The 24719-nt window shown below is 49.3% G+C and overlaps 7 protein-coding genes across 7 annotated transcripts; 2 read left to right on the top strand and 5 right to left on the bottom strand.

The window, feature by feature from the left end:
* Positions 1-662: 662 nt before the first annotated feature.
* BDBG_07078 (uncharacterized protein) lies at positions 663-6119 on the bottom strand. The gene is made up of 4 exons (XM_002622521.2): positions 5299-6119; positions 3185-5201; positions 3020-3112; positions 663-2963 (listed from the first exon to the last, which is right to left on the bottom strand). The coding sequence occupies exons 2-4, from the start codon at positions 4920-4922 to the stop codon at positions 1171-1173; spliced, it is 3624 nt and encodes a 1207-aa protein (XP_002622567.2). The 5' UTR covers positions 4923-5201; positions 5299-6119; the 3' UTR covers positions 663-1170.
* BDBG_07077 (DUF408 domain-containing protein) lies at positions 5539-8776 on the top strand. Its single transcript, XM_002622520.2, has one exon. It carries the CDS (start codon positions 6019-6021, stop codon positions 7198-7200), a length of 1182 nt encoding a protein of 393 aa, XP_002622566.2. The 5' UTR covers positions 5539-6018; the 3' UTR covers positions 7201-8776.
* BDBG_07076 (40S ribosomal protein S17) lies at positions 6759-8738 on the bottom strand. Its single transcript, XM_002622519.2, has 4 exons — positions 8510-8738; positions 8312-8437; positions 8037-8234; positions 6759-7960 (listed from the first exon to the last, which is right to left on the bottom strand). The coding sequence occupies exons 1-4, from the start codon at positions 8528-8530 to the stop codon at positions 7877-7879; spliced, it is 429 nt and encodes a 142-aa protein (XP_002622565.1). The 5' UTR covers positions 8531-8738; the 3' UTR covers positions 6759-7876.
* Positions 8768-10567, bottom strand: BDBG_07075 (uncharacterized protein). Its single transcript, XM_002622518.2, has one exon. The coding sequence runs from the start codon at positions 10416-10418 to the stop codon at positions 8898-8900; it is 1521 nt and encodes a 506-aa protein (XP_002622564.2). The 5' UTR covers positions 10419-10567; the 3' UTR covers positions 8768-8897.
* A 203-nt stretch (positions 10568-10770) lies between these two features.
* On the top strand, positions 10771-21059 carry BDBG_07074 (FKBP12-rapamycin complex-associated protein). The gene is made up of 5 exons (XM_031722925.1): positions 10771-11125; positions 11215-12166; positions 12222-12601; positions 12662-17949; positions 18024-21059. The coding sequence occupies exons 1-5, from the start codon at positions 10999-11001 to the stop codon at positions 18408-18410; spliced, it is 7134 nt and encodes a 2377-aa protein (XP_031579958.1). The 5' UTR covers positions 10771-10998; the 3' UTR covers positions 18411-21059.
* BDBG_07073 (uncharacterized protein) lies at positions 19358-21189 on the bottom strand (the record flags this gene model as incomplete). Its single annotated transcript, XM_002622516.2, has 4 exons — positions 19358-20090; positions 20157-20293; positions 20368-20797; positions 20870-21189. 4 exons carry the CDS (start codon positions 21187-21189, stop codon positions 19358-19360), a joined length of 1620 nt encoding a protein of 539 aa, XP_002622562.1.
* A 1297-nt stretch (positions 21190-22486) lies between these two features.
* On the bottom strand, positions 22487-24348 carry BDBG_07072 (C6 transcription factor; the record flags this gene model as incomplete). The annotated part of the gene is made up of 2 exons (XM_002622515.2): positions 22487-23614; positions 23677-24348. 2 exons carry the CDS (start codon positions 24346-24348, stop codon positions 22487-22489), a joined length of 1800 nt encoding a protein of 599 aa, XP_002622561.1.
* Positions 24349-24719: the final 371 nt, after the last annotated feature.

Here is a 24719-nt window from a genome sequence, read left to right as displayed (position 1 = left end):
CCTGAGATGCGAGGTCGGAAAACATGCCATTAGCCCGAGGCCCCCTACATCGCGCTTGGTGTCGGGGTCCAGATCCAGTAACTCGTAAGAAGCGCACAGGAGTGACTAAACAGACTTAAGGATGAGGGGCGAAAACATAGAGCGATGATTCGGACCGAACTCGCAACATGGAAAGACAAGCTACGGACGGCAGTCTGTAGTGCCCGATGGGTCGAATGCATATTTATATGCATTATACATGACGAATGGGCGTCGGTGCGCTTCTTTGCATAGCAACAATCACAGCTGTTTTAAGTCTGAGCTGAGATATCTGTATTTCAACTCCTGTGTTACGGCCAGGAAATATGTCAAAAGATATTTTCGTCCCTATGTCACTCCAGGCCGCCGTGGTCATGCGGGGGTGGGCAGAGCCGTTTTGCGGGGAGCATTTGGTGATCGAAGGCTGGAGGTACCACCTAATTATATGCGAAAAACTATCAGGAGCAGGGCGACATGTTCTTTTCTTTCGCGTAGCTGATGAGCAGAAAAAGAATGAGTGAAAATGGGAGGCAGAGCGACGGAGAGGGTTCGAATATATGTATAATAGAAAATTCGTCCACTCATCGCAATTCCTCCGGGAAAAAAAAAAAAAAAAAGAAAAAGAAAAAAAGAGGAATGAAAAAGAATGAAAGAAAAAATGGAGAAGAAGAAAATATATCCCATAAATATGGTAAATTGAACGCCGAATATTAATCAGGCCAATATGAATAGTGATCCAAGGGACAAAATCATAAATTACAGGCCAAAAAAAAAAGGGGGGGGGGTGCGACGCCCGCTTCACATCCACCTCCAACGACGGCAAGTGATAACATCTCATTCTTGACTACTGCAGTCGCTATATGTATACTACGTTAAAGCAGCGCCTAATCGGCCGAACCCAGCTCATCTAGGAACGTTATATTTCATGCAAAGACGGGGGAAGAAAGCAGCACAAAATAAATAAATAAAAAAAAGGCGTATGCACATTTCAAAGGGTAAAAAAATAGGGGAATATGAAGGAGCATTCATCATAAGACAATAAACAATAAAAGGGTTCGTTCCTTTATACCATCCCTCCTGCTTCCCCTGATAAGGTTCTTGTCACACCCCTTTACCCACTCACAAAACACAAACACACAAAAGCTCATCCACTCAGTGCAAGCCGTCCCACCCAACCCAACTCCGCGGCATAATCCTCCAAACCCGACACTCCCCACTCTTCAAATCTCCCAACTTAAAACTCTCCATCTTAACCTTCTTACTTTCCCTCCCCTGCTCCCACGCCCGGATCTTCTTCTTCGTCCCATCCCAATCGACAACAATACCCACATGGTCCGGCTTACCCACTTCAGCACTGTACTTCTGATGCATCGTTCCGCGATGGCCTTGGAACCGCGCGTTCCGGAACGTGACAATATCGCCCGCGCGAATCTCATCGACCTGCTGCACAGACGCGTTGGCTAGATTAGCATAGACAAGGGAGCCGTAGGCGCGCGTGCCGATTGGCGGTAGCGCGTCGGAGAGAGGGGTTAGGAGTGATAGGACGAGGCCGTGCGGCGTGCCGTCTCCCACTATACTGTTTTGCTTTGCAGTGACAGCGTCGGAGATGCGAGTGCCGAATTGCTCGTGGGCGCTTTCGAGCTGGTCTTGGCGCAGGCGCTGGGGAGGAGGTTCGTGACGTTGCTCGAGGATGGCGTCGATGGGGTTTTTGGAATCGAATTGGACGGTTACGATGGTTTGTGAGTAATCCATGAAGAGGATATAGACGGCCTTGGAGACGGTGGTGTCACCGCCGCGGTTGGTCGGGGTGGATTGGTCTATCTCGAAATGGACGTCGCGCCGTTTCTGGAAGGCTGGAGGTGGTAAGTTAGGCTGTGTCCACCAGAGTGAGCTGGCGCCCAAGTCCACGTCGCTTGCGATATATCCTTGGTCTCCAGTGGGGCGCGAAACGTCCATTGATCTGCGAGCATTTGGCGCAGACCTGGGAGCATCCATAGACTGCCTCGGTGGGTTCCACGATGGGGGAGCTCCAGGAGCCGCCCTCTCAGTAGAGAGTGGCTGTGGCTGCTGTTGAAACGGTCGGGGGAGCGAGGCTGAATAGAGATCATCATCTTCATCCTCAGGAGGGGGGTTTCGCAGTGGCAGGTTTAGTTCGACTCGCGGTGCACTAGAGGGTAAGCTGGGGAGTCCGCTAGGAGGTACGGGTGAACGGGCACTATAGCGGAATGGGTCGTAGTCTTCACTATCATCCGCTGCGTTTCCAGTTTGATCCTTTAAGGGAGGCACTGGCGGAGGTGGGCCTCTAGGCATGTCTGCGGATTTTCGCGCGTGTTTCGGTGGCTGAGTGGGTGGTGGGGGAGGAACTGCACGAGGGGCGGCAGTGGGGGGAAGAGGAGGAGGCCGCATGTCCTGTGGGCTCCTGGGAGACTGCGCAGAGAACTCATCTGTTATGGTATCTTCATCAAAACTTGACTCACGCACATGTGCCTTCAACGCATCTTTGTGCTTTACCCCGGATGCAATGTCCGTGTCATAGTCCCCATCATACTCGGTAACTTCTTCCTCGCTGTTGTCCCCCCCGGACATAGTGGTTGGAGTGGAGGCGTTCATTTTACTGTCATTGGTAGACCTACGGCCAGGCATGGGCGGAGGAGGGGGTGGCGGACGAGTGTGGCTAGGCGAAGGTAAAGGAGGACTGGCAAGGGGTATTGGTGGGGGGCCACGGCTGGCACGTTTTTCAGCACTCATAGTAGGCGACTTTAAACTACCGGATGGCTCAGGGCTGAACGATTGTCTGGGCGACTGCGGCGCCCCATTCCGGTCCGAAAGGTCCAAGGAATCTGAAGGCTGCTGTCCAGGACCTTGAGGGGCAGAGAGTTCGTCATCGGATTCACTACCAAGGCTTGGTGAGGCAATAGGTCTCGATGGCAACGTCGATGGGCGAGCTTCAGAAATTGTATTAGTATTAGGAGGTAGTGGAGAACTCAGGCGGATAACTTACAATCTGTGGGGATAGGGGGAGCCGGAAGCTCCTTCGGAATTGGTGGTGGAAAGGGCCTTGCGAGTTTTGGTGGAGGTGAGGACGCGGGTTGGTCTACATAAAAGGTTAAAATTGGACGATATTTCAGGTTATCAAACTACTTAGACTGGAGATATTTATATATACCTTGGGGTGGAAGTGGTGCTACCGCCCGCTCTGTAGGCGCTGGTGGGAGCTCGGTCGGGGGTTTGGGTGGCTCTTCGACAGGTGGCTCCGTAGATCTCGGATCAGGAGTTGGCTGAACCTCCTGGCCCTCGTCTTCGCCCACTTCTGGCGCTGGCTCAGCGGGTTTCTTAGCATACATTCCTGGCAAGCCCATTAAAGGGACGGGAGGTGCATGCATGGCAGATGAAGAATGTCGATGGTCCTCAGACGATTTCCGCTCGGAATCAGCTGCAGGCGGTTTTGACTTTCGGAATCCGCCGGCCGGTGGGAGTCCTCCCGGAGGACCAAACATCCCCATCATGCCCATACCGCCACTCATTTTAGCCATCCGTTCACGAATTTCCATGCGCCGTCGAATTTCGGGGTCTATTTCCTCTTCCTCCTCGTCATCTGGTTCCTCCTCAATCTCATCCTCACCGTCTAAAGCCTGTTTAGAATCCGACGCTTGCTTTTTCCTCAACTCGCGATGTTGGTCGTCGGTGTCTTCCCTTCCGGTGGAAGCTTCATCAGCCTCTTCAGTATCCCCAGCGCCGGAATAGTCTGCATCGTTGGTATCACTTGTGAGCTCCCTGGAGGGCTGCGTAGGAGAGCGGGCGCGCCCAGGTGATTCGGGACCTTCATGGATGGAAGCCGCGGCATTGGAATCCTTGGCGGTTTCGGAAGTTTCGATCCTTTCTAGCTCAGCGCCATGAACAGCGCCAATTTGTTCCGTCCGCTCTTGAGACTCCATGCGCTTCTTTGGAGGCTTCTTGGGCCTCTCCTTCTTCTGAGCAGCTTCTGCATGACGTGCCGCCTGCTCAAGCTGCTGCTTTTGTAGTAATGCAATTCTCTCTTTCAAACTCGTAGGCTTGGGCTGGTCTTCTGTCTCCTCAGGATCTGCAGATATAATGGGGCGCTCCGGCACGGGCCTATCATGGCTGGTGCGCTCCACAATATCGGGGTCTTCTTCTCGCCTATATATCTTCTGTGGCTGCTCCATAGGCGGTGGTACATAAGCATTTCTGCTCGGAGGAGGAGCAATAAACGGTTTCTTGATAAACGAGGAGGAGGAAGGAGGCTTATTCGGGTCGAATGGAGTAATTGGAGGGGCTGCAGGTTTGTTAAATGCCGCGATACGGTCTTTAAATGAGGAGCCCGTAGGTTTTTCCGCTACTGCCGGAGGCGGAGCTTTTGACGCTGGCTTTTGCACGGGTTGTTGCGCTTCGACGGGTTTCGGGGAAGGGGGTGCAACTGGCGCTGCAGCGGTCGCTTGAGCAGCCTCAACGGGTTGTGGCGCTGGTGGTAGCTGAGGTTCTGCTGCTGCCTGTGGCATTGCTGGTACTTGCTCATGTTCTGGTTCAGCGCGTTCATTTACAATCTTCGGAGACATTGGTGCAGGGGCAGTGGCGAGAGTTGGGTCCACTGGAGGAGCAGTAGCAGCAGCAGGAAGTTCAGGCTCCTTCCTTGACCTCGAAGGTCTCGTCGGTCGAGGGGGTGCGGGGGGTTCGTATCTTTCGACGAAATTCCGAGGGAAAATGCCTTCTTTCTTGGAGCCCGACTCATCCACATATTCTCCAAAGTACCAGTCATCATCCTCCTCCGCGGTTACCTTGATGATCTGGTCGACCGAAAAGTTAAGATCATCCTCGTGCTCGGAGGTGTATTCAAACACCGCCCTGACTGTGAACGGAACGCCCGACATTTGGTTGGACGGTTGCATTCACCTCGCAGAAATTATACTGGAGCCGAATTAATAGAACGGGTAGAACGCGGGGTCTAAGTTAGGTTTCTCGCTGGATGCGCAGAGTAATTAGGGGGTTGGCGGGGGTTGCGGCTTTGGTTGTGACCCTCTCTGACTCCAGGGCTGAAGACGACAGCGACAACAGCAACAACAACAGACCGCCAAATTGAGTTTTCGCAGCAGACAAATTAGTTTATTAAGGCTCCTTCGTTGCGCAGGATATGCCAGTAGAGGCTGAAACCGTAGAAGTTCATAGACCTAAACCACGTCAGCAGCCAAAACAGGGGTTGTCCGGCAGCTAACACTCCTGATCCGGAGTATTCAATAGGCCCAGGAACAAGTGGGGAAGTCTCACCAGGATAGTTGAGATATGGAACCGAGGATTTACGGGACAGGAGAGATTTATTACGCCAAAAACATTCAATGTTAGAGGATATAAAGGAACGTAGGAATGGAGGTTGATTTGTAGAACAGCGGGAGTGTCAACAGCCCACTTGGTTCAGATAGCAAATAGTTGGTCGTGATGGTTTGTCGTTGGTATGAATGATGGTGGAGGAAGCAGTTTGTAAGCTGTGGCTGGTGCGGCTCATTTAGGTGTGAACTAGATGTCGCCGCCTACGCCACTTCCACCATCAACCGCGACGTATGAGACCCAAACCACTGGTTGGATTGAAAGACTGGGTTTGATATCACTCCTCTTCTGCTGATGTGAGTTAAAAGAGAATATCTATCCGTGTTCAACGCCAATTCATTTGGCCCTAGGCTTCTGAAACAGCAGCTGCAGTTCACTTCTCCCTCCAAGTGTGAAACTCGAATATTTTCTGATATCCAACTACTGTTTGGCTGCTATCGGGTTGCTGCCGAACTAAACTTCTAGCCTCTTCCAGCGGGTAAAAAAATTGCTTCTATTAATTAGTCTTCTCCTTCCCGCTGTCGTCTCATCGGGTGTCTAGAAGGAGACGAGAAGAGGAGGGAAGGGAAGAGGAAAAGGGGACGAAATAAGTCCCCTGGCTTCGCGTCCAGGTGATCCCCTTCTGCCTCCCAGGTGCATTTACGCTACAGTAACACCGCCAGAATGTCCAACAATCCCGCACCTCAAGGGCCACCCACCATGAAATCCTCACTACCTGCAATCCATGCAGCTTTCACCAAAGAAACCCCGCCCCCGCCCCCGCCCCCGCCCCAGCCCCCAAACACAAACCCCTCCCGCACAACTACCGCCGCCGCCACCTCCAGACCAAAAGCTGTGACCAAACAACGCAAACCAGCCCCTGATCCCCGCCATCTAGCCATAGCCCTCCACCACGCCCACCAAATACAAGCCCGCAAGGACACAGAGGCCCTAATCCTCGCCCGCATCGAGGAACTCCTCTCCTTCCCTAGTTCCCCCATTGCCCAAGCCTCTTCCCCTCTTCCCGCAGACGTCCAAGCCTTTAAAGAAGCCCTCATCCCATTCCAGCCATCGGACTATGACAATCTAATCCTGGAAAGGAACATTGACGGCCGCTGCGGCTACGTACTCTGCGCCAATGAACATAGGAAGGAAGACCCTAGGGCGAAGTTCAGGATTGTATGGGGGAAGAAAGGGAGTGGGCCTGGCGGGCGCGGGAAGGAAATGAAGGTTGTACCGAAGGAGCAGATTGAGAAATGGTGTTCAGACGAGTGTGCGGAGCGCGCCATGTATATTCGTGTGCAGCTGATTGACCAGCCGGCGTGGGAGAGGAGCTCTGTTGGGACGGGACAAGCGCAGGCGGAGCAGATTTTACTACTGGAGGAAGGGAGGGCCAGGAAGGAGAGGAATAGGATGAAGGGGAAGGAGGGTGAAATCGGGGGGGAGGTTGTGCAGGAAGAGCAGGTAAAGGGGGCGAGTGATGTCGAAGAGGCTATGCGCCGGCTGGTGATTAGTGATAAGAGCTTGGAACCTGAGGCGATTGTGGATGGGATGGGGCAGTTGGCTGTTCGTGATGATCGGGAGGCTGGCCAGGCCGCGCTTGCTATTGAAAGAGGAGATAGCGCTACGAACCACCGCGGGTTGGCTGCAGGACGGGTTGGTGTGAATATCTTGGAGAAACAGCAGGGCACAAGCACTAAAGCAGCCATGGTTCAACCTCCATCGTTGCACGCGGAAGATTTATGTGGTGGCTCGATTGAAGGCTTTGAGCCAACGAAGCAACTTGGTACCGCAAGGCAACATGCGCCAAACGACGACGACGACGACGACGACGACGAAGATGATGATATCCTCCCTACTATTTAACGTATTTAATGTTGTTTCGCGTTGAGGCGTGCGTCCAAAGGCGGTGCCATATCCGGCGTGCACTATAACGGGTTCTGCAGGAGGGGATAAAAGGAGTTTACCAAGGTTTTTTATTCGAACAATGATAACATCTACATCCGCAAGTTTTTGAGTCAAGTATATATCAATCGAACTAGCAATTGATCTAGGACCTACCGTTTTTCGTCCATTCCAAAATAAATATTATCTATACCATACCTCAAGAGCACTGAGGCAATGGTGAGGCTAAATTTTCAAGGAGCGTCACTCCAAGCAGCCTCGCCTCTTAAAAGGTGTTGAGGTAAACTTGAAAAAGCAAACAAAAGAACAATTTTGGCAATCAAGCATCATCCGTGAGGAATCAGCGACACCTTGTCTTGAGATAAATACCCTTTATATTCTTGTCCGGTTTGTCGTGAGTTAACCTGCAATAAAAAAACTGAAAGTAAAAAGAGGAGGGCGTCGCACGATGACTCCAATGCGGGACAGTCGATCACAGCGGCCCTTTTTCTTTCCTGTTTTCAATCCGTCCAGTTCCCGCCCTAAAAAAATGGGGAATAAAACGAGGGGGAAAAACGCCTTTCATTCCATCATTGCATGCGACCTTAAGATGAAAACCTTTTTAACAACCAATTTTTTTCATAGAAACGGAGGGAATTTAACGGCCACCGCCATAGCGACGAGGGCGGTTATCGCTCGTCTGCTGGCTGACTGGGACGACGTTGACCTTGAGGGCATCAAACTAAACGAAACGAGAGAAGGAAACAGTTAGAGAACAACCTGCAATTTTCATTTTTCAAGGCGCATTGAAAACTTACACCGAGGCTCTTGAGCAGGTCCTTGGTATCAGCATCAACATCCAGCTGTCCGCTCTCGGTCTGCGAGACGTCCAAAGCCGAGATCTCGGGGACGTATTGATCCTTGCGCTCACGCTCCTCCTCCTGCAGCTTGAAGGAGATACCACGGACAGGGCCGCGCTGGATACGCTTCATCAAGTGGGTGGTGTAGCCGGCAATCTATTTCGAAATATTAGAATTCACCAATCGTCAAGTCATATCTTAGTTCCTGTCCGTGGCGGAATATTGGAGCGCACCTTGTTGCGCAGACGCTTGGAGGCAATAATAGCGATCTCATCGCAAATGCGCTTGTTGGTCTCGAAGTCTAGAGTGAGCTTGGGATAGTACCGCTCAATGATGACCTTGGCGGACTTCTTGACGGTCTGTTGGCGTTGCAGTTAGCAATCTAGGAATTCCGTTATAGCAGGAATTGGAGGATTTTGTGATTCTCTTACCTTAGTGCGGACGCGACCCATTTTGGCGGTTTTTGGTGTGCTGGTTGGGATTCGAAAGTTGCGGGCGGGACGAGGAGGAAAGAAAGATTGATGGAGGTGTGGATTTCGTGATGTCGTTTTGGCGGAGATTTCGCTTCGTTGTGTGCCCTACATCACGTGATGTGAAACTTACGTCTTCACACACCTAGAAGATTTGTAGAGTTTACAGTAAATGCGATAAATAATGAAAATAAATAATATATACGGAATACGTAGAGATAGGGAAAGAAAGTAACTCCGATTGCAAAGTAATCTGCAGAAGGTGGCTGAAAAATGTGTTTCAGATGTTGCTAAATCTAAATAACAACTTCCAACGTTTAGGGTGTACTGTACAGTCTAGAATGTTATCTCACGAGGAATCCGGGTTTGACTCTTTCGACTCCTTGAGAAGGTTTAGTATGTCTTGTGGGCTACTATTTGTCCCCGCACCCGCCATGGCCCGATTCACAGGTCTTTTTGTGACCAAGTCGTCGAACGTTCGTTGGGTGCCACGGACATAGTCCGGCAGTGGCTCTGCTTCAGGGAGACCGCCATGAAGCGCTTTGGCGGCGTCCGATGCTCTATCGATTGCAAGAGAGATCTTGCCCTCTGATGTCACTGAGGCACGCACAGGGTGGACCCAGTACTTGGAACCGCCAGGAACATCGGGGTCAAATTCAGTGATTCCCCCGGGGCCATTGTGCTCCCTAAACGCATGAGCATTGACGTCCTCTGTGACGATACCTCCCACTCCAACTACAGCTTTGTAAGCATTTCCTCTGTGCCGGCGCTTTGGTCGAAGAATTCGTGCCGGAACGGGTCGTGGATGTTTTTGCGGTCCAACAACGGGGTGGTTGACAATTTGAGCGCCCGTGCGTAGATAAGACAAACCTGCCGAAGGATGAGTCTTGGGTGGGCCGCGGCGGCCATATTCTGCAGACGATGCTTCAGACGGCGCTGCGCTCCAACTGCTGAGGTGGATCCGGTGGCTCGGGGTCTGGGGAGGCGGAGGCAGGTCCAAAAATTTGGAGATTATCGGTCCCAAAGCTGTAGGGTCGGCTCTCAAAGTTCTTAGAGCGGTCTGGAACTCCTTCTCGCTGATGCTTGGAGGCTTCTGTAAATCGTCGAGATTCTCTCCTCCCTCCCGGGCTTTGCGCCTCGCATCGGCCAGTTTCCCCTCTGCAACGAGTTGTCGTAGTTTCTTCATAAATTCTGGCTTTCGGCGGCGAACGGATGCTAGGTATCGATCGAATTCAATATCCGTTAGACCAGCTACCCACGGGCCACCAAACCTAAATCGCTTGGAATCTGGCGCTGGTGTGTTGGGAGTTTCGTGTGTATTATCTATTTTGGTTTCGAAAACGCTCTCATGGTTTCCCCCACCGACCTGTATCGCAATTCCATTGTTCTTAGGCAGCGATATTGGCAGTGAGAGTTCCTGCCATTTCGCCAGGGTCTTGATATGGTCTCCGGCGGATTCGAAATCGGTGACATGCTCAAACGTGTCTAGTGCATTGATCCGCACAACGGGTGTTGATGAACTCTGTATCGTCGACTTCGCTGGCAATGGTCGCTTGAGGCCCCAATCGCCCCTTGCTAGTGATGAATCTGGGGTAACAATTGCAGCGCGGATAGGATAAGGAAGGGTTGCAGTATCGGATTCGGCGATTTGGCTCGAGGATGCGGCTTGGGCTGGAGGAGTGAGGGTTGGGGGAAGCGCAAATAGTCGAGATTTGCGAAACAAATTCGCCGTAGGAGATAGCCTGGCTGCCATTGTTGTCCTCAGCACATTCGCAACCCGCTGACAGTTGAAGGTTGTCAGTCCAACCGTCATGGAAAAAGTGGACTCGACACCAATGAAGATTTTCGTACGGTTGACATAGTAAACCATAAACGCAGAGTTATATCAAAGTATACCGAAACCATTGTAGAGCTTTGAACAGCCTTCTCAAAATGCATATTTAAAGTAGATCTAGGTGAATCATGGAATTTATGCACTGTGCCAAACTTTACTTTTATAAAATATGAGCTGGGAGATCTGACCACAACGCTTTTACGCTATTTGGTTATCGATCAAGTTTGTAGGATAGAATTCTAGAATTTCGCCCTTCGGCTTCTAGCAGGGTGGCCTATGATAATATTCTACGAAAGCTGTACTTTATTTGGTAGCCTAATATAAAGTAATTTCAAAGCATCTTTGCATATGAGAGATTAATTAGTCCAGTCCAGACCTACAGTAAGTAGGGTACAGTCCGTACACTGTTCAGATGTGGAGCCGGGAAGTATTTATCCTCAGTCACGGGATTTGAGCCTCACCATTACATACCGCCTAGCACAATAGCGTCAACCACAACTCACTGCAAGAGATATCAACTTCTGCGGAAATATCAGCATACCTCGATGAGTATCTATGTTTAGCCTGCTTGCATGAGGCAGATGCCACATGCCAGTTTCCAAATCAATACCCCATCATGGCGCAGGCAGCTTCGGGGACTGACGCGACCCAGCGCATTTTCCACGATCTGAAGTCCAAGCACGAAGACACCCGCTCCCGCGCATCATACGAGCTCCACGATAATGTCGTCGCTGTTTCTAGAGGTTATATCACTCGTCTTTACTCTTTAAATCTCAAACTCTGTGAGCTAAGGTGAGGGATTTGCTGACGATTTATTTCCCCCATGTTTTAGAGCTTCCTCCCGATAAATTCATCGAATACTACAACGTTGTCTCTCAACGTATCGCCCAGCTCGTTGTTACCGGAAATGACGCAAACGAGAAGATTGGTGGGCTTCTCGCCCTCGACAGGTTGATCGATTTCGATGGCGTGGATGCTGCTCAAAAAACCACCCGGTTCGCAAGCTACTTACGAAGTGCCCTACGTAGCAATGATAACGCAGTTTTAATATATGCAGCACGCTCCCTGGGTCGTCTGGCCAAGCCTGGAGGTGCTTTGACTGCGGAGCTGGTGGAAAGCGAAATCCAATCTGCCCTGGAATGGTTACAGTCTGAAAGACAAGAGAGTAGACGGTTTGCAGCTGTCCTAGTCATCCGGGAGCTTGCAAACGGTTCCCCGACCCTACTTTACGGCTTTGTCCCACAGATATTTGAGCTCATTTGGGTAGCATTGCGAGATCCAAAGGTTCTCATTCGGGAGACCTCTGCCGAAGCAGTAAGCGAATGTTTCGAAATACTGGCGGCTAGAGATGTGCAGGTCCGTCAACAATGGTTTGGCCGGATTTACGAGGAGTCTTTGCAGGGCTTAAGGTCCAGCAATGTGGATTGGATTCATGGCTCGCTCCTCACCTTGAAAGAGCTCCTCCTGAAAGGGGCCATGTTCATGAACGAGCATTATCGAAATACCTGCGAAATAGTACTACGCCTCAAAGATCACCGTGATCCGAAGATTCGAACACAGATCGTCCTTACCATCCCGATTCTAGCATCCTACGCACCTCTAGAGTTTACCAATGTATATCTACATAGATTTATGATATACTTACAAGCGCAGTTAAAGCGGGATAAGGAGCGAAACGCCGCTTTCATTGCCATTGGAAAAATCGCGAATGCGGTGGGCAACTCTATCGGGCAGTTTCTTGATGGGATTATAGTTTATATACGGGAAGGCCTAACAATGAAAGCGTAAGCCAGAAAATTAGTTCATCTGTGGTTTTGCTCCGCGCTAATATGCCTATAGTCGCAACCGCGCAGCGGTCAACGAAGGTCCGATGTTCGAGTGCATCAGCATGTTATCGTTGGCCGTTGGACAAACCCTTAGCAAATATATGGAGGCCTTACTGGATCCAATATTCGCGTGCGGGCTAAGCGAATCTCTCACGCAGGCTTTGGTGGACATGGCGCACTATATACCTCCCATCAAGGCAACGATCCAAGAAAAATTGCTTGATATGCTAAGCATAGTCCTGTCTGGTTCCCCGTTTCGACCCCTTGGCTGCCCGGAAAATCGGCCACCGCCAATGCCTTCGTTTGCAAAGGACTACGGAACTTTCCTGCAAGAACCAACTGATACTGAAATAGCCCTTGCATTACATACGCTTGGCAGCTTTGACTTCTCTGGTTAGTTTTAGCCACCACAATACCCCTTAATTCCTTTTAACTTTGGTCTGACTTTCATAGGACATATTTTGAACGAATTTGTTCGCGACGTTGCTATCACATTTGTCAATAATGACAATCCGGAAATCCGGAAAGCGTCTGCGTTAACGTGTTGCCAACTATTCGTCCACGATCCAATCATCAATCAAACCAGTAGTCACTCCATCCAAGTTGTCAGCGAAGTTATAGATACTCTTCTATCTGTTGGCGTGGGGGATCCAGACCCGGAAATTCGACGAATCGTCCTGGAGTCACTAGACCGAAAGTTCGACCGCCATTTGGCCAAACCTGAGAATGTTCGATGCCTCTTCCTTGCAGTGAACGATGAAGTATTTGCTGTTCGGGAAGCAGCGATTAGTATTATCGGACGACTTTCTAGCGTCAATCCTGCCTACGTTTTCCCGCCGTTACGAAAACTGCTGGTGAATTTGTTGACTGGACTCAGTTTTGCTACCACGTCCCGCCAAAAGGAGGAAAGCGCACAGCTGATCAGCTTGTTTGTTGCGAATGCCACGAAACTTGTTCGATCCTATGTTGACCCCATGGTGACGGCTCTATTTCCAAAAACAACTGATCCAAATGCCGGAGTCGCGTCGACGACATTGAAAGCCATTGGCGAACTTGCGACAGTGGGTGGGGAGGATATGAGGCAATATTTACCACAGCTTATGCCTATTATCTTGGAAGCGCTTCAAGATTTATCATCCCAGTCTAAGCGAGAAGCAGCGTTACGAACGTTGGGCCAACTTGCGAGTAACGCAGGATATGTCATCGAACCTTATATTGAATATCCAAACCTCCTAGCTGTTCTAATTAACATTATAAAAACCGAGCAAACCGGGTCACTGAGAAAGGAAACCATAAAGTTGCTTGGTATTCTCGGCGCTTTGGATCCATATAAACATCAGCAAATTAGTGAATCTTCACCTGATATCCATCATGTCAATGAAGTCCAGGCGGTATCAGACGTTTCCCTTATTATGCAAGGTCTCACGCCCTCCAATGAGGAGTATTATCCAACTGTGGTGATCAACACCCTCCTTCAAAACATTCTCAACGAAAGTTCTCTCTCCCAATACCACTCTGCTGTCATCGATGCCATTGTCACCATATTCAAGACCTTGGGTTTGAAATGCGTACCATTCTTAGGGCAAATTATCCCTGCTTTCCTCGCCGTCATCCGAAGCACTCCCACAAGTCGTCTTGAGTCCTACTTTAACCAATTAGCAATCCTAGTGACCATTGTTAGACAACACATCCGAGCCTTTTTGCCAGAAATCATTGAGGTTATTCGTGAATTCTGGGATTGCTCTTACCAGGTCCAAGCAACAATATTGTCTCTTGTCGAGGCAATCGCAAAGTCGCTGGAAGGAGAATTCAAGAAGTACCTGGCTGGCTTGATTCCGCTTATGCTTGACACCCTAGACAAGGATACTACACCAAGACGACAACCATCAGAAAGGATTCTACACACATTTTTGATATTTGGGCCTAGTGGGGAGGAGTATATGCATTTGATCGTTCCGGCCATTGTTCGTCTATTTGACAAAAGCCAAGGGCCTCCGGGGATTCGAAAATCTGCTATTGAGACTCTGGGAAAGCTCTCACGCCAGGTCAACGTATCCGATTTCGCTTCTCTTATGATACATCCCCTATCAAGGGTGGTCGCGGGTAGCGATCGTACCCTACGTCAGGCCGCACTGGATTGTATCTGCACACTTATATTCCAGCTGGGACAGGACTTCAATAACTACATCCAACTCATGAACAAGATTGTTCAAACGCATCAGATAAATCATCACAATTACCAAATTCTCGTTTCAAAACTGCAGAAAGGGGATCCGCTTCCTCAAGATCTGAACCCCGACGAACACTATGGGACGCTTGGTGACGATTCTACGTTCGCGGATGTCGGCCAAAAGAAAATCCTTGTTAATCAACAACATTTGAAAAATGCATGGGACGCGTCTCAAAAATCGACGCGGGAGGACTGGCAAGAGTGGATTCGAAGATTTAGTGTTGAGCTCCTAAAGGAGTCCCCATCACATGCGCTTCGTGCCTGTGCTAGTTTGGCTGGAATTTACCAGCCCCTTGCGAAAGATCTCTTCAATGCCGCGTTTGTCTCTTGCTGGACGGAACTTTATGGGCAGTACCAAGAAGAGCTTGTTCGTTCCATAGACATGGCACTTACATCACAGAATATTCCTCCAGAAATTCTACAAATCCTTCTCAACCTTGCAGAATTCATGGAACACGACGACAAGGCACTGCATATCGACATCAGAACCCTGGGCAAGTATGCCGGAAAATGCCATGCCTTTGCTAAAGCACTTCATTATAAGGAATTGGAATTCGAACAAGATCAAAATTCCGGCGCAGTGGAAGCGTTAATCAGCATCAATAATCAACTTCAGCAATCAGATGCTGCTATTGGTATCCTTCGTAAAGCCCAGGCGTATAGGGATGTTGAGCTCAAAGAAACGTGGTTCGTCAAGCTACAACGTTGGGAAGAAGCGCTAGCTGCGTATAAGCGACGCGAGCTTATCGATCCGGATTCATTTGATGTCACTATGGGAAAAATGCGGTGCTTGCATGCGCTTGGTGAATGGAAAATGCTTTCCGATCTTGCTCAGGAAAAATGGAATCAAGCCTCTAATGAGCATCGAAAGGCTATGGCGCCTCTAGCTGCGGGCGCGGCTTGGGGCCGTGGCCAGTGGGAGCTTATGGATTCCTATATTGGGGTGATGAAAGAACAAACTCCGGACCGATCATTCTTTGGCGCCATTCTTGCTATACATCGCAACCAATTTGATGAAGCGGCGATGTTCATTGAAAAAGCGCGGAATGGCCTAGATACGGAACTTTCGGCATTGCTGGGAGAGTCTTATAACCGTGCCTATAATGTTGTTGTTCGTGTCCAAATGCTTGCAGAACTTGAAGAAATCATCACATACAAGCAGAACGCCAACGACCCTGAGAAGCAGGAGGCAATGAAAGAAACATGGAATAAACGGCTTCTAGGCTGCCAGCAAAACGTTGAGGTATGGCAACGTATGCTTAAAGTCAGGGCCTTAGTCGTATCGCCTCGCGAGAATTTGGACATGTGGATCAAGTTTGCGAACCTATGCCGCAAGTCTAATCGCATGGGTCTAGCGGACCGTTCTCTAAGCTCCTTGGAAAGTGGCGAGGGATCCGACCAGCCGACACCACCAGAGGTTATATACGCTCGGCTCAAGTATGACTGGGCTGCTGGGCGCCAAAAAGAGGCACTTCAAATGTTAAGGGACTTCACCGTTGGGTTAACTGAAGAATTTTCACGGTATAGTTCTGTTCTCATTGCGCATGGCGAAAATGCCAATTCAGACAAACCCGGCCTTGTTAATGGCATTACCGACCATCCTGATCTGGCCACCGCACGTCAACATATCGGTGACGTGGGTAAGTTTCGACGGCTACTCGCAAAAAGCTATTTGAAGCAGGGCGAGTGGCAAACGGCACTACAAAAGGGAGATTGGACTTCGGAAGGTGTACGCGATGTCTTGACCTCGTATTCAGCGGCGACCCAATACAATCTTGACTCCTACAAAGCCTGGCACGCCTGGGCGCTAACAAATTTTGAGGTTGTGAACGCATTGAGTACTCAGACGAACCGAGAAACATTTGTTCCCCATCATATTGTCCTTGAGCATGTCATACCGGCCATTCGAGGATTTTTCCGCTCCATTTCACTGTCGTCGACCAGCTCACTACAAGACACCCTGAGGCTTCTCACACTTTGGTTTAACCATGGTGGCGACGCTGAAGTTAGCGGCGTGGTAACTGAAGGATTCTCTTCAGTCAGCGTCGATACGTGGCTCGAGGTCACCCCTCAACTTATCGCACGTATCAATCAGCCGAATGCTCGGGTGAGGGGAGCTGTCCATCGATTACTTGCTGAAGTTGGAAAAGCCCACCCACAGGCCCTGGTTTATCCTCTGACCGTGGCGACGAAATCCAACGTTGTTAGGCGATCGCAATCAGCTACTCATATTATGGATAGTATGAGGCAGCACAGCCCAAGGCTGGTTGAACAAGCAGAGATTGTCAGTCATGAATTGATTCGTGTTGCTGTCCTGTGGCACGAACTTTGGCATGAGGGTTTGGAGGAAGCTTCTCGATTATACTTTGGAGATCACAATGTCGAAGGCATGTTTGCCACGTTGGCGCCGTTGCATGATATGCTTGATAAGGGTGCTGAGACGCTTCGAGAAGTCTCCTTTGCTCAAGCATTCGGTCGTGACCTTGCAGAAGCCAAGCACTTTTGCATTCTTTACCGCGAATCACGAGTTATAGGTGATCTCAACCAAGCCTGGGATCTATACTACACTGTCTTCCGGAAAATTGCTCGCCAACTTCCTCAGCTGTCGACACTAGACCTGAAATACGTATCTCCTAAACTTAAAGACGCCGTTGATCTCGACTTGGCAGTTCCTGGCACATATCAGAGCGGTAAACCTGTGATCAGAATTATGAGCTTCGATCCAGTATCGACTGTGATGCAGACCAAGAAACGACCCCGCAAAATGACGCTGAAAGGTAGTGACGGAAATTCATATATGTACGTCCTCAAAGGTCACGAGGATATCCGGCAAGATGAGCGTGTAATGCAACTTTTCGGACTCGTAAACACCCTCCTTGATCATGATAGTGAAAGTTTCAAACGCCATCTCACAATCCAACGCTTCCCTGCCATTCCACTGTCGCAGAACTCTGGGTTAATTGGCTGGGTTTGCAATACCGACACACTGCATGCTCTGATCAAAGAATACCGTGAGAGCAGACGTATTCTAGTTAATATCGAGCATCGCATTATGCTCCAGATGGCTCCAGACTATGACAACTTGACCCTTATGCAGAAGGTTGAGGTATTTGGATATGCCATGGATAACACTACCGGGAAAGACCTATACCGTGTCCTATGGCTCAAGAGCAAGAGTTCTGAATCTTGGCTGGAGAGACGAACGAACTACACTAGGTCACTGGGTGTTATGTCCATGGTTGGATACATCCTCGGCCTAGGTGACCGTCACCCGTCGAATCTTCTTCTTGATCGCATTACCGGCAAGATCGTGCATATTGATTTCGGCGACTGCTTCGAAATCGCGATGCATCGTGAAAAATACCCTGAGCGCGTTCCTTTCCGTCTTACCCGAATGCTCACGTTTGCTATGGAGGTTAGCAACATCGAAGGCAGTTATCACATCACTTGCGAGGCTGTAATGCGGGTCATCCGAGAGAATAAGGAGTCATTGATGGCCGTATTGGAAGCGGTGAGTAGCAAGCTGTGGTTGCTTCCAACTTTTAGTCATCCAGCAATGTTAAATTCGCTAACGCGCATTTCTAGTTCATTCACGATCCCCTCATAAACTGGCGTCTAGGCGCTCGAGAATCACCCACCCGACCATCCTTCCCCACAGACCGCCGCCAATCCATTGTCGACGAAATAAACGTAGACCATTCCGTGCAACCTAGCAATTTCTCCCGTCGACGTCCATCGATTCTTGAAGGCGGCATACTTGACGCGCAACAGGGTGTGCCCAATGAGGCACGGGAAGTGCAGAACGCACGAGCGCTTCAGGTCCTCTCGCGAGTCAAGGAGAAGTTGACAGGACGCGATTTCAAGTCAACAGAAGAGTTGAACGTTTCAGACCAGGTGGACAAATTACTAGTCCAAGCTACGAGTGTGGAGAATCTCTGTCAACATTACATTGGGTGGTGTAGTTTTTGGTGATATTTTATTTTCTCTACTTTTCTTTTCATTAGAATACAAGATATGTGAGTACGATGCATGTGTAATATCGGGTTGGAAATTTCCTTTTTACCTTTCACATTCCGATCTTTTGCTCTAATGCGGCTTACGACGTGCGTGCGTATCTATGTGTATCTGCTTCTTTATCATAGATTTGTGTGCGATCTATCACCTATTTGTTTCAATTTGCCATTTTATTGAGTCGAGTTCGATGGTTGACTGTACTTAGCCTGATAATGATACCCCCTTTTCTTCCAATTCCATAGACCGATGGGTGAGGATGGGATGCGTTGAATATTTGCCAGTGCGGAGTGTTTGACAGGCAGGCCATAATGACGTCATCCAGCGACCATGCAGCAGCAAATGAAATCCAGCAAATTTTACAGGAGTTCGGCATATTTTGGCTCACAAATCCTGGTTGTATCTAGCTCGGAGGCTACCAAAGGGAACCCAAAGGGAAAGCCATGGTGGGAATGTTGAGATGTACCGTTTCTCTTTCCGGGATTACCCTTGCAGCGAAGCTCTGGGAAACGAGGAAAACAGGCCGTTGGAAGGGCCTAAAGTTATGTAGAAACAAAAGTTTTAAGGGTATACTAGCAATGACAAAATGATGGAGGTGGAAGGTTGGTTGATTGCATCTAATCTAACCTATCCATGGATATAGGGTGTGGGTCACGTGGCCATATAGGGCATCCGGCCGACACAGAAAGGGAGAACTAAATTAGATACAAACCTCCATTTTTGAAAGGGAGAAAAGGGAAGAATAAAAGATATAGACAAAAAGAGGGTTCAAATCGTGAGAAAATGGAGAAAGGCTAGTATTAATATGTCAAAGGGGAGGGGGGAGGGGAAAATTAGTAAAACATAGGCTGGCAGACAACGGTCACGCATGATATAACAGAACCCACATTTTCTATCATACGCGCAATTTACTCCGAAGCAGCAGCAGCAGCCTTCTTCACCTTTTTCGTAGTACCGGCGGTCTCAACAAGGTCCACAAACCCATCTCCCCTTAACCATGCAAAAGCCTTCCTCAAACCCGCCCCATCAACCGCACTGGGGTTCTTTTCCAACAATGCCCCAATAAGTGCCCACGACGCAACAAACACGAATAGATCCCCTCCCTTCCAGCCGCGCCATACCCCGCGCTTCTTCCCAACCTTCCAGGCAGAGTCAACCGCTAGACGGAAGAAATAGAGGAACAGGGACCGATTACCCTGGCCCGCCAAGGCAAATGGTAATCCACCCAGGGCACCACTGAGGTAAAAGCGCTGTGTGGGCAACAGTGAGCGGGGCAGGAAGGAATTGAATAGACACACACTACCCCAGGCGGCTCCCAGGGAGGTGGAGATGATGGCGGTCCTAGAGAGGATTTTGGTGCAGAGGCCGTTTATGGCGAGGATCGGGCTGGTGAGGAAGGCTTTGAATTTCAGGAGGGAGAGGGCTAGGTATACCTTTGTGAGGAAGCGGGCGAGGAGGGGGATTGAAAGAAGGTATTGATGGAGAGAGGCGGTCACGCAGGAGGGGGATTTGGGGTGGAGGAGGGCACAGGAGAGAGAACCAATGGAGGGATGCGCGGGGGAGGTTATGACGGATATGGATTGGAGCGAGTCTGGGAGGGTTTTGGGGTTTGAGGGGTGGAGGATTGGGGAGGTAAAGACGCTATCATGGGGGATGTGAGTTAGTTAAAGTTCTTTTAATTTGGCGGGCATGTACGGAGGAACTCACGGCCATCTCAACTCAGAGATTTTAGCTAGCGCGTCTACAGCCTCATATTGGTCTGGCCAATGGCGGTCCACTGGGTAGCTACCTGGTCGAGGGTGGGTGTGACCAGGGGTAAATTTAAGTATAAAGTCACCGAACCACTAGAAAAATACAGTCAGCCTTATCGCAGTCCACGTATCGGAAGAGCGTTGATATCCAAATCCTCGGAACATACCTTCGGCTCGGCATCCCGATCAAATATGAATGCATGGAACAATTGGGCAAAGGAAACTGGCATCAACAGCCAGCTCCCAAACCACCACGGCCGGTCTTTGAACCATCCTTGGGCGTCTAGTTCATTAAACAAAAATTCCAAGCTCCGGGTTGACATGTAAATTGCCAGTGTGAGACGAAGTTGGCTCTGCGGGAAAGCACCCAGGGCAAACCCCGCTAAACTAGAACCAATTGCGGGCGCATATTTCGATGTCAAGGCGCGAGAAATTCGAGGGTTACGCTCACGAAATGGACGTGCATCGTCCGTCCGCAGGTTTGCGCGCAATCTGAGAAAAAATCGGCGCAAAAGACGGTGTAAGAGGAGAGTTAAGGATAGAGCAGCTGAAAGTCGAAATACGGGAGAATGGCGGAAGGGAACTTTTGGAGGTTTGCTGTCGTTTGTGGCAAAGGATTAGTTCACTTTCATATAGCTTCCTTATAATTGAGTATAGTAAGAGGCTTACGCGGCGTTTGGAGCCTTTCTCTCTGCTAGCTTTTGTGATATATACGCAAAGAGTTTCATGCCCGCCCCGGTGACCAGGATGACGCGCAGTGAGGCGCGGATAGCGGCCTCATTGTATTTGTTCTGGGATTTAACTATTTCTCTGAAGGAGGTAGGGTCCAAGGTTCGATTCTGGACAGCAGGAGGTAGCCGGCTTATGACCTTCTCATGCAGTGATTTGTATTCCGATGCGGATAGGGATACGCGCAGAGCGTTGCGGATGATGGGATGGGCGGTTTTCGGAGCGCCTGGCGGAGGCGTGGACTCGGCAGGAGAAGCCATTATTAAGTGCCAGGAATGTTTGGTTGTATATGATGCATACCCCCAGCTACACCTCCAAAGTGCTGACAGACAGACGGGGTTAACAGTTGCTGGTGAGAACTTCCAAGGAATCCCCGGATAGCTCTGTCAAGCAAAATATCCGGAGTTTGACGAGGGTCGTGAGCTTAAATAACCTCGGCTGAGCTGGGAGAGTCTTGGCGCTAAAATCAACAAACATATCTATTCTCTACAGAGCACTAAATCAATAATATAGAGATACATTGTGAAATGAATTGGTCGTCGTCAGTCAGGGCTAACATTGGATCGACGACTAAATTTTAGCGCAATCCCTTTTGCCTCCCAGGTCCGTGTCATGTAAGGTTCGTATGATATATATTTCTACTCAGGCCTTATCCATGAAATATTCTTTCATATTTTCAGGCGTTCCAGACATGTTGGAAATCTGCCTATGCAAAATACGACGGGCGCCTTCTTGCAGAATAAGCAGCACGGATAATCAAGGGGCTGAACCTATTATCATTATATACTTCGTTCCGAGGAGTGCAAAGCAGTCCTAGGAAGTTGAAAGCGGCATTTAACCGCATCCATCCAACCTATAGCACCTTATATTGCCACACGCGAATTACACGGCACGGGATATGTATGGTCCTCATTGCGCAGGATGGGATCTGCGACAACTGAAATTCGCTCCTTTACGTGATGCCAACATACTAGCATTCGGCTTAGTGGATCTTTTGGGATCTTCTGGCGGTAACAAATGTACTGCTAAGGCAGGGAAATAAAAATGGCTGCCATCCCAGCTTCCTGCCATGTTGCGATAGCATCAGTAGCCAGGCTAAGGACTGGCGAACAAAGTGCGAAAAGCCGTAGTCAATGTAAAAGTGGAGAATTCTGTCCAAGGTTTCTGCGAATTTATGGGTATATCTATTAATATAGGCAACACAGCCAAAGTTAGTAATGGACAAAAATTAGGGGTCGGGGTGCTGGGAGAAAGGTGGTTGAGCAAACGGACGCCTAGCTTACCAAATTTATTTCGGATCTGTTACCACCTTATCCTACATCATCGTCCATTCGCCATAGGACGATATATGGTGGAGAGCACCGTAACCAAGAGGCCATTGACCCCAATGTCTAAGTCGAAATAGCCAACCTCTCAAGGGCAGAGGCCTAGGTAGGTGGAGCGAATTTATTGTCGAGAGCAAATATGGAACCCTTCCATATGTATATTCCTCGCTGTCGCAGCGGCCGGTGTGGGATTAAAAAGGAGCGTATTTCCTAAAGTATAGATTAAAATCGGCTACGGGTCATTCGGTATGGAATCCCAATATGTCAAATCTGTCATCCAATCGTTCAGCATCCAGTTCCCCACTGGATCAATTAAACTGCTAGTTGAGAACGGAAGGCCCGACGGGTCTGTCGACAATGGTCGTAAATCTTCGACCGCTATAAACCCGGATTCGTTCCCGGCTAGTGGTTGTGGTGAAGGCGCAATGGTGGAAGATGAATTCTTTTGATCTTGTAGGTTAAACGATCGTGAGGCAGTAAAGCCATTTGTGTTCAAATTGATCTCGTTGGCATCGTTTGACATACGGGCAGGGGCGGATGGATAACGCAGCATATCGTAAGAAATCTCGTTCTTCCGCTGGGAATCGTATCTGAGTCCATACACAAGATCCCATTTCGAGCAAAGGTCGGGCCCGAAAAAGTCAAAAAATTGGAACTGCTTTTCTGAAACGGAGAGCTCGAAGGAGGGTCGTTGAGACTGCTGTTTCTGAACCGCTGCTGTCACGCCTTTGACAACCCTCTGGGCGCCAAGTGCTGATGGGAATCTGTGTGAAAATTCGTCCAACGCTTGGTTTATAACTTTAAACTCCTTTTCGGTTTTGGCCCAAAGCAAAGGATAATTGTGGCATGCTACTTCGGCAAGAGCAGCGGCAAGCAGGTGAAATATAAATACAGGCGCAAGAAGGGGTATCTCCCCTCGAGCTAGAAACTCTTCATAAATTCCCACGACAAATGAAGAGGACAAAACCGGAGCAACAGAGGGAGGAGTATCCATAACAGTGGGTCGAAATAATATTGAAAGCGCCGTGAAATAGGGAATATGCAATTGTCGTGCTTTGAAATTATATGGACAGAGTCGACCTGTTCTTCGATCATGCAAGTGAAACTGTGCTGGGAGCTCACTCATCCAACAGAAGAGTCTATGTTCAATAGACGTACGACTCGAACGTCCCAGAGTCCCACGGAAGGAGTGCTCCGTGAGGTCCCCAAGTATAGCTGATATTTCCACATATGTCATGAAGAGGCGTGCATCTTCTTTGTCACCTGGGAAATCTTCCAACGTTGGAGGACGAACGTCAAAGTCCTTTTTTGAAATGGCTCTTGGGCGGCCATGGCTTGCTGATATCATGCAGTCTCGGGTCTAAAACATACATTAGTAACTAAAACAACATACAAGCGCAAAATATTGAATGAAGGCCATACAAAAAGCGTCCACCATAATCGTCGACGAAAACCAGCATTCGGCTGACTTGGTGATGGGTCACGATGAAGCCCGATCTGATGAGCTAGAGCAACACCCATGTGAAGCCAAAACGTGCTCGCATCCCGTGAGATATGTTCCGCACCACTGGGATTCCACCACTGTAAGAGACATATGGCTTGAATCACTACCAACGGATCCTTTTCAAAATCAGAGTAGTACAGAGCCTTGGCACGGCGATAAAACTCCTCCCCGAGACATTGGGCGTTTGGCGCTGTAGAAACTTTGCTTCCAGCAACGAATATAGCTTGCAAAAGCAGCAGAGATGTCTCAGGAGTGTCATCACGATCTATAGCTATATTGTCCACTATGGGCATCCAGGGGTGACATCTTTCTAGGAAATTTGTAATCAAGCTATCCCGCACCGAACGGGGTGGAAGATCGAAAGCCCGAAGTTCATGGAGGAACTTTTGATAAGCTTCAGAAGGGGCAGCAGAGTCATGTTCGACATGGTATTTCCGTGCATCTTCCTCATCAATGGGCACGATGCTGGAAATATACTCGCTTCTGCCAAGATAACTCGTCGGCGGGCTTGCATAGCTGGCTGCCCGCGATTCCTTTGGCTTGGGTGGCTTGGTAGAAGAATCGGTAGAATCAACTAATGGAGTTTCCATTGTTTGAGCGGGTGATTTGGCAGGATATATAGAGGCCAACGACGCCACAGGCGCTCTCTGGGGTGCAATGCGACGACCCTCTGAAGAGTCCACTCTTCGTCGCCTCTTTCGAATATGTGGTCTACACTATCAGCGGCTCGTAGAAGAAATAACTATTTGGATATACCCACTTGCATTCCTGATTTAGGCTCTGACAATTCGAACATGCTCCATTGGCAGTCGGTAAATCGCAACGAATCTAGTATATCATTTAACTACAATTTAATCAATACATTGCTCAACTGGGTCATACCTTTTTATTATGGCAGTTTGTACAAGCTTTGGCCCCCTGCCGTTCGCGAGGCGTGCGGTGCAACTGTCCATAATTTGTC

Source organism: Blastomyces gilchristii, assembly GCF_000003855.2.
Source record: "Blastomyces gilchristii SLH14081 genomic scaffold supercont1.17, whole genome shotgun sequence".
NCBI classification, from domain to species: Eukaryota; Fungi; Ascomycota; class Eurotiomycetes; order Onygenales; family Ajellomycetaceae; genus Blastomyces; species Blastomyces gilchristii.
Note: the sequence above shows the minus strand (reverse complement) of the source record. Positions and strands in the feature narration are given on the sequence as shown.

What these genes read in the sequence shown, in the direction of transcription:
- BDBG_07078 (XM_002622521.2), bottom strand. Translation starts at nt 4,922, where the DNA reads ATGCAACCGTCCAACCAAATGTCGGGCGTTCCGTTCACAGTCAGGGCG. An exon ending in AGCACCACTTCCACCCCAAG is followed by an intron (nt 3,113 to 3,184) that starts GTATATATAAAT and finishes CCTTTTATGTAG; the next exon opens with ACCAACCCGCGTCCTCACCT. An exon ending in TCCCCCTATCCCCACAGATT is followed by an intron (nt 2,964 to 3,019) that starts GTAAGTTATCCG and finishes CAATTTCTGAAG; the next exon opens with CTCGCCCATCGACGTTGCCA.
- BDBG_07077 (XM_002622520.2), top strand. Translation starts at nt 6,019, where the DNA reads ATGTCCAACAATCCCGCACCTCAAGGGCCACCCACCATGAAATCCTCA.
- BDBG_07076 (XM_002622519.2), bottom strand. Translation starts at nt 8,530, where the DNA reads ATGGGTCGCGTCCGCACTAAG. An exon ending in CCAAGCGTCTGCGCAACAAG is followed by an intron (nt 8,235 to 8,311) that starts GTGCGCTCCAAT and finishes ATTTCGAAATAG; the next exon opens with ATTGCCGGCTACACCACCCA. An exon ending in ACCTGCTCAAGAGCCTCGGT is followed by an intron (nt 7,961 to 8,036) that starts GTAAGTTTTCAA and finishes CGTTTCGTTTAG; the next exon opens with TTTGATGCCCTCAAGGTCAA.
- BDBG_07075 (XM_002622518.2), bottom strand. Translation starts at nt 10,418, where the DNA reads ATGGTTTACTATGTCAACCGTACGAAAATCTTCATTGGTGTCGAGTCC.
- BDBG_07074 (XM_031722925.1), top strand. Translation starts at nt 10,999, where the DNA reads ATGGCGCAGGCAGCTTCGGGGACTGACGCGACCCAGCGCATTTTCCAC. An exon ending in TGTCGTCGCTGTTTCTAGAG is followed by an intron (nt 11,126 to 11,214) that starts GTTATATCACTC and finishes CCCATGTTTTAG; the next exon opens with AGCTTCCTCCCGATAAATTC. An exon ending in GAAGGCCTAACAATGAAAGC is followed by an intron (nt 12,167 to 12,221) that starts GTAAGCCAGAAA and finishes ATATGCCTATAG; the next exon opens with TCGCAACCGCGCAGCGGTCA.